The sequence below is a fragment of the Carcharodon carcharias genome, chromosome 22 (assembly GCF_017639515.1).
Source record: "Carcharodon carcharias isolate sCarCar2 chromosome 22, sCarCar2.pri, whole genome shotgun sequence".
In the NCBI taxonomy this organism is placed as follows: Eukaryota; Metazoa; Chordata; class Chondrichthyes; order Lamniformes; family Lamnidae; genus Carcharodon; species Carcharodon carcharias.
The window spans coordinates 24,296,714-24,304,798 of record NC_054488.1 but is presented as its reverse complement, the minus strand read 5'-3'; the positions used below and the strand labels follow the sequence as shown (position 1 = coordinate 24,304,798).

Sequence of the window (8,085 nt, the reverse complement as noted above, 5' to 3'; positions counted from 1 at the left end):
ACAAATAGTCGTTGTTATTTGCCATTTTCTGTTCAGCTGTTGTAACATGGTCTGCACTGATGGAGTTATTATAATGTAAATAAACACATTTACTGTGGTATCTTAAATCACCAACAAATGGAGTTAAAGTTCTTTTATGTCAAAATCAAGTACTACCAGGATGGGTACGGCATGTGTTAGAAACAGAATATTACCCTATCAAACACTCCCAGGGCATGTATGGTGTAAGTTAGGTACAGAGTAAAACTCCCTCTACACTGTCCCCATCAAACACTCCCAGGGCAGGTTCAGCATGGGGTTAGACACAGAATAAAGCCCCCTCTACACTGTCCCCACCAAACACTCCCAGATCCTGGCCAAGGTGTTAATTGTGAGTAGAATCCCATACTTTGTATGGATTCTGGATAATGGATTCTGGGCACTGTAAGTAACAATAACATGCACTTCTGTATAGTCCTTAGCTCTCCAGAACATTTGAAAGTGCTTCACATGGGTGTAACCAGACAAAATAGGATTGTGGGCATTGTGTTTGCGACCCACTAAATGCCAATATGCTCATAATAAGGAAACGTCTGACCGAATTGTAACACTCATGTATTTAATGTAAACAGTCGAAGCATTTAAAACATGAATTAACAGCAATGATCCAGTTTCCAGGGTGAATCGTCTCTGAGGGTTGGTGCACTAGGACCTGCTGCATGCTTTACTGGCTGTCTCCAGTGTCAGTCCCTCTGGGCCCGTCTCCTTGCTCAGATCTGCACTGAGCAGCAGACTGTAGTGACAGTTCCTGGACCCTCTGCCGCTCAGCCTGCTCTCTCTCTGGCTCTGTTTGCTAATAGACTCCCGATGCCTCCCAGGGATTTGCAGTCAACGCCATGAGCGACAAGTATCACAAGGCAGCTCGGGATGGTTACTTGGACCTGCTGAAAGAGGCCACCAAGAAGGAGCTGAACTCCCCTGATGAGGATGGCATGACTCCTACTCTCTGGGCGGTTTACCATGGCAATCTGGAGGCACTCCGGCTGATTGTGAGCAGAGGGTAGGTCATCCCGCGGGAGAACTCTTACATTCGCTGATCATTCCAGGGTTGTCCGTGTCGCATCCTTTATCTCCCACTGACTCAAATAATCCTACTACACAGGAGACAGTTCGGCCCATTGTGCTCGTGCTGGCCCCCAATTAGTCTTACTCTCCCTGTTCTTTCCTCTATTCCAGCAGTAACCACATTTGTAAAGCTGTTAGCGAGTTTTTATTTTTCCTTCCCCTGTATATTTTTCCTTTTCATCCATTTGAAGTATTGGTGACCCCTGTGGATGGCATTCTCACCTCTGACTCACAAAGCTCTGCGTTCAAGTCCCACTCCAGAAATTCCAGCACAAAAGTCAGACCATACTGAGAGAGTGTTGCACTGCCAGAGGTGCTGAATTTCAGATGAGATATTAAACCAAGGCCCACCCTGCCTGTTCAGGTGCATGTGGAAGATCCATGGCACTACTTCAAAGAATAACAGAGGAGTTACCCAGTGTTCTGGCCAATATTTACCCGTCAATAAACATCATAAAAACAGATCATCTGGTCATTATAACATTGCTGTTTATGGGAGCTTGCTGTGCACAATTTGGCTGTCATGTTTCCTACATTACAAGAGTGACTTCAAAAAGGAGAGCTAAATGCACAATGTTGTTATCCACACACAGGGCTGGAAAGCATTTTGATAGTGTTTGTGAAAAGCATTATATAAATGCAAGTATTTCTTTTTATTTATCCAATTCCCCTTTGAAAGTTACTCTTACCCTTTCAGGCAGTGCATTCCAGATCACAACAAAACTATTCTCCATCTCCCCTCTGGCTCTTTTGGCAATCTTCTTAAACCTATATCCTCTGGTTCCTGCCCTTCCTGCCAGTGGGAACAGTTCCTCTGATTTATTCTGTTGAAACCCTGCATGATTTTGAACACCTCTATGAAATCTCCCTTTCACCTCTCTACTTAAAGGAGAACAATCGCAGTTTCTTCAGTCTCTCTATGTAACTGAATCTCCCGTCCCTTCTAGTGGAGAAGCTTCCTGAAACATTTTGTTGAACATATATTCAAATTTAATGAGCTGTTTTCAAACCCATTCAAACATGTCATTGCTAATACTGCCTAATAATACATCTGCTGCCTTTAGCTCTTTTTGATGTCACTCTTGTAATCTAGGAAACAGCAGCCAAATTTTGCACAGCAAGCTCCTACAAACAGTGATGTCAATTTGTCTTGTAGAGAGGGTGAGGATAGAGTTGGTTGCAGCTGTGATGCCATCTGTGCTCCAATAACTCACCTGGATGTGGCCATCAAGGGCAAGGGCCTGGAGGGTGGCTGGCACCTGTGAGACCCATACCTCCACAACAGCCAGTGCCTTTGGGAGGGAAGGTGGCAAACAGGAAGAGAGGGGGCAATTGGAAGGGTCAGGAGAGGAGGAGAGATGAGTGGAGAGAAGGGGAAAGGAGCAGCTAAGCTGCCTTTGCATCAGCTCTTGATTTGTGTTGTAAAGTGGATCCCGAGCCGTGTCTCTCTCATGTTATCTCCTCGGGATTTGATTGGTAGATATGGAGCCTGACTGTGTATGAGGGAGATCCTTAGCTAACCTGAGCATCTCTGTCACGTGGAAACAGAGACAGTTTGGAAAAGAAACAGCTACAGAAAGAGCAGCTCTGACCAGGAGCTGATTTCTCCTGTCCCTGGTCCCACTAGTACCTGAGACAGGTCATAGTGCTGATGTGGGCCATTTCACTCATCTCAGACTGAGCATTGAACCTGTGAACCGTGTGTTGTGTTCGGGATCCCAGACTATTCTACACTTCGCTTTCTCCCAGCATGAGTGACAGTCAGTGTCTCCTGATGCAGAGAGGCCCACGCTAAAAAATTAATGATTGTGACATAATCTTTGTAAGTTTACTGAGCGAGAACCAACAGCTAATTACTGAGGAACAGTAGCCAGTGTGTAAATATTATATAATTCAGCTAGAATGGGGTCAGTAGCACTAAGATAACACTGGGCAAGATTGTACTCAAATACCCTGGCAATCATCAGTTATATCCTGTAGTAATCCTTATATGTTCCATAAATCCTCCAGACAGTAATAATGGTATCCCTGAGGGATCTGAGCTGGGGCCTCAGCTTTCCATTATATAAATGGCTTGAAGATAGAGGGTCCTTTATCTAATTTTACTGATGACACTGAGTTAGGTGGCACAGTTAATAGTTTAGACAGGAGCAGAAAGTTGCAAAGACATTGAGAGATTAACTGAGTGGGAAAGCCCATGGGAGATGGAGTTCAATGTGGGGAAGAGTGAGGTCATCCCATTTATACCCAAGAAAGAGAGTACCAGGAATTATGCAGCAGCATTGAGAGAATTAGAGATCCAAGTACAGAAGTCACTATAAGCTAATGGACAGCTACAGAAAATAATTAAAATGCTAATGGAATGTCAAACTTTATCTCAAGAGGGCTGGATTACAAAGGCGTAGAGGTTAGGTGGAGTACTGTGTACTGTGCTCTTGGTAACACACTTTAGGAAAGATATATTAACTGCAGTGCAGATTCACTGGATCATACTGATGCCACCCTCATGCCCCTCCCCCTGGTAAAATTCCCATGGGAGCTGGTGTTATGTGCCCACTTACACCCAAGCCCACTGGTGGGGAGTGTATAATTCAAGCCCCTAACTTCACTCCTGAAAGATTTAGCTCCAATTTTTAGACTATGCCCCCTTGTCCTCAACTCCCCTATAAACAGAGATGGTTTCTCCCAATCTACTTTACTTCTTCCTGTTAATATCTTGAAACTTTTGATCAAATCACTCTTTAACTTTATAAATTCCAGGGAATACAACCTTAGTTTGTTTAATCTCTCCATGTAGCTGAACCTTGGTGTTTCTTCATTCTTGTGTGGGATGTGGGCACCTCTGCCAGCATTTGTTTGTTGCTTATCTGTAATTGCCCCTGAACTGAGTGTCTTGCTCAGCCACATTGCTGTGGCTCTGGAGTCATATGTAGGCCAGACCAGATAAGGATGGCAGATTTCCTTCTCTAAAAGGGATTAGCAAACCAGGTGGGCTTTTACAGCAATCAACAATGTTTCATTAGACTAGCTTTTAATTTCAGATTTTATTAATTGAATTTATATTCACCAGCTGCCATGGTGGGATTTGAACCCATGCCCCCAGAGCATTAAATCTGGATTACTAGTCCAGCAACATTACCATTACACCATCATCTCCCCATAAATCCAGCTATCTTTATGGTATATCTATGATGCACTCCCCCCAAGGCCAATATATCCTCCCTAAGGTGAGGTGCCCAGAGTTGCTCACACTATCCCACATGTGGTCTAAACAGGAGTTTGTATAAATGAACCATGACTTTTTCCGCCTTGTATTCTAGTCCTCTAGATATAAAGGCCAGCATTACTCTACCAATAAAGCCAAGGACACCATATGCTTTTTAACAGTGTTTTAAGCTTGTCTTGCCACCTCCAGCAACTTCCTGTTCCTGCGCACTCTTTAAGATTTAGTTTATATTGCCTCTCCTCATTCTTTCTATCAAAATGAGGACGCACTCTCATTCACCCACCCGCCAACACCCCGCCACTGCATCACACCGGGCACCATGCTTAAAGTCCAGCCGCAAGCAACATCTCAGTGCTTCCAGAGCACCACTGCTGCATGGAAGACATGGCCCTGAAACTGCAGCTCCCAGGTTCAGCGATGCGTCTCTCGAGCAACTTTTGGATGCCTTGGAGCCCGGCTGGGATGTCCTCCACCTCCTCTCTGACCGCAGGATGGGCAGCAACAACACTAACCCAGCTTCGCAGATGGTGGTATCGGTGGTCAGCGCCAACACCCTTCAAAAGAGGACAGCCACCCAGTGCTGCAAGTGGATGAATGATCTCCTCTGTTCCATCAGGGTAAGTCACTCATCTCATCACTCAACTCACACACTCACAAACCCATCACACATCCACAGGGCCCGCACTCATTGCCGGTTCAAGGAACATCACCATTCACACACACCACTATTGTCCTCAGCCCATCCATGTGACCACTTACCAACCACACAGACCAGGCATACTTGTCATCTGGTCTGGCAGGAATCCTGCTTACACTTTCTCCGTCTCTATCCATGCAGAACAAGCTGGTGCAGAACAAGAGAGAGAGGTCACAGACCGGTGGTAGAATGACCAAAATCAAGGTCCTCACGGATTTTGAAAACAGAGTCATCCATCTGGCCGGTGAGGATCTGGACCGGTCCTGTGCTGACGGTGAGGTTGGCAGTGCTCTACCAAGTGAGGATCGAGCAGTGCAACATCCGTCAGACAACCATTATGTGAGTGATGTATCCTCTTTCACAGGCCACAGCCATGCACTATCTCCCATGGCTTTCGCAGGCACATCTCCCAAACAGCCGATGGAGTCCATGACCCAGGGCCTCCAATCAAGCCCTGAAGAAACCTCTGAAGGGGAATCTGGAGGCACCCACCCTGAAGTCCCATCACAGTTCTCACCCTCACCCTTCACCAGCGCAGGGGTACACACCTCAGCGGGATCACAATTTGGTGGCGGCAGGGGCTTCCCAGGTGTCCATCAGTTGGAGGATTGCTGGAGGCCAGAACGTTGCTGAGTCTGAGTCAGATGACGAGCCCCTGGACTCGGTCATGTCTCAGTTGCTGGAGCTGCAAAGGCAAGCTCTGGAACATCAGGAAGGGATGTCCGCTGCACTCCACAGATTGCAAGGCACAATGGAGGAGTCCGTCTGCCTTTAGGCTGAGTGATAGCGCTGGAATGCCAATGTACCGAGGTCAACACTGGTAGGGTGGTGATTGCCATGTAGACCTTGATCCAGGACCTTGATCATGCACTTCTGCGCGGCCTCAACTCCATTGCTGATGCCATAGTTGGTCTCCAACAGTGTGTACACGAGAGGGGTGCCGGGCAGCTTGATCTCACTCCAGTTACCCCTGCTCCTCAAGGAGTCAGCCTGGGGTCCCCGGGCACCCATAGGGAGGCGGATCAGCAGTTTCACACCCTGGGCCATCAACCCAGGTGACTCCCAAGTGTGTCCGGCATATCCCACTCCCCTCTTCCTGTGACCTCAGCAGCTCCAGCTCCACAGGCTGAGGAGGGTGTCGCTGCCACACAGCAGGACCCCGAAACCAGGCCTCCAACCCTCAGCCCCTTAGAGGACGCCTGCCAAAGTCAGATCATCACAGACAGGGCGTTGCAGTCAGCAGGCTGCCTCCACCTCTGCTGTGGATGACCGGGGAGCAACAAGACATAGCGGCAGGGTTAGGACAGTTAAGGAGAATTAGTTGCACAGCCTGGGTATGGGCGTTAATCGCTTGTACATACTGTTCACTATTGTCAATAAACTCCCAAGAATGTCTCCCTGTCTAATGCTCCTTATTCTGATGAGCAGTGTTCTTGCCACTCAGATGTGAAACCTTTCTGCACAAGATAAAGGCAGGTGTCTCAGTCCGGGGTCTCTTCCCTGTGTCTGTGCAGCTTTCAGTCCAAGTTGATGGTCCTGCCTCATACTCCCTGGAAACATTATTGATGCCTGCACCTTGGTGGTACTGGTCATTGCTGCCAGAATGTAGTGGGCAGGCAGCACAGAGTTCTCTCATTCTCTCTGTGTGCTCTCAGCACCTTAATGCTTATGTATCAGATGCTTCTAAAGTTTCATGGCTACATCTCCATGATATGATCCTGATCACGGAGCCAATGTAAGCTGCCTTTGGCCAGACACGAGTCAGACATTCTCAAAAGCTGTGTTAAGATTTATGGAATGTCCTCAATGCATATTGTCATCATCCTCCTGCAATCTAGCGACTATTAGGGCCTCCACTGCGTTTCCATGACAGGAGCATTACCACAGAGAGTACTCGTGCTGCCATAAGCCAGACTGGAGTCAAACGTTCACAAATGCGATGTGAGGAACTATGGGATCACCTCACTGCTAATCGTCATCATCCTCCACAAATCTAGCAGCTGTGAGGCCCTCCCAAGCATGGCAGCCTCGTCTAGCCAGTGTGAGGGCCTCATTTCCATCATCATCGCCTCTGCAGGCCTCCTCAGCCTCACTCCCTTCCGTATCCTCCCGATCGGAGGAGGTGTGCACCTCCTCCTCAGCCAGCTCCTCTCCCCTTTGGAGAGCCAGGTTGTAAAGGGCGCAGCAGACGATGACGATGTGTGACACCCTCTGTGGACTGTACTGCAGGGCTCCACCAGACTGGTCCAGGCAACGAAGCCTCATCTTCAGCATCCTGATGTTCTGCTCCACCAAGTTGCGAGTTGCAGCATGAGCCTCATTATAGCGTCGCTCTGCTGCAGTCTGAGGCCGTTACACGGGTGTCATCAGCCACGGCCTCTGTGGGTAGCCCTTGTCCCCGAGGAGCCAACCCTGCAGCCTTTGTGGGCCCTGAAAGACTCCAGGGATCTGAGACCGACTGAGGATGTAGGTGTCGTGCACACTCCCTGGAAACTGTGCGCACACCTGCAGGATGCGTTTCTGGTGGTCACGCAGCAGCTGCACATTCAACGAATGGAAGCCTTTGTGGTTGATGTAGTTTACCGTGTGTTGCGATGGAGATCTGAACGACACATGAGTGTAGTTAATGGCACCCTGCACCTGTGGGAAACCCGAGATCAGGGCAAATCCAATCACTCTTGCTTCCTGGCTGTTCTGGTCCCAGGCGAAATGCCGTGTACATTCGTGAAGATAACATCCGTGACCTCATGGATGCATTTGGGGGTGGAGGCTGAGAGATCCCAGAGGTCACCTGTGGAGCCCTGAAAGGAGCCACTAGCATAGAAATTGACAGCTGGGTCACTTACACAGCCGCTGGCAGTGGATGCCCTCCATGTCCACATGGCGCCAAATCCTGCAGCAGGTGGCAGATGTGAGTGACCAGTTCCCTAGACATGCGCAGTCTTCAGTGACACTGGTTTTCGGTCATCTGCAGGAATGACAGGTGGCGTCTATAGACCCTGGGTGTCGCCAGGCACCGGCCTGCAAAGGCTCTCTGTGGCTCTTGGGTGGCGTGTAT

General features: G+C 48.4%; 1 protein-coding gene across 1 annotated transcript in view; it reads left to right on the top strand.

Moving 5' to 3' along the window:
- Nucleotides 1–875: 875 nt before the first annotated feature.
- Nucleotides 876–8,085, top strand: part of LOC121293931 (Usher syndrome type-1G protein homolog) — a 32,830-nt gene continuing 25,620 nt past the window's right edge. The window contains exon 1 of the mRNA XM_041217406.1: nt 876–1,039. Coding sequence (XP_041073340.1) covers nt 876–1,039 — 164 coding nt within the window. The remainder of the gene's footprint in view (nt 1,040–8,085) is intronic.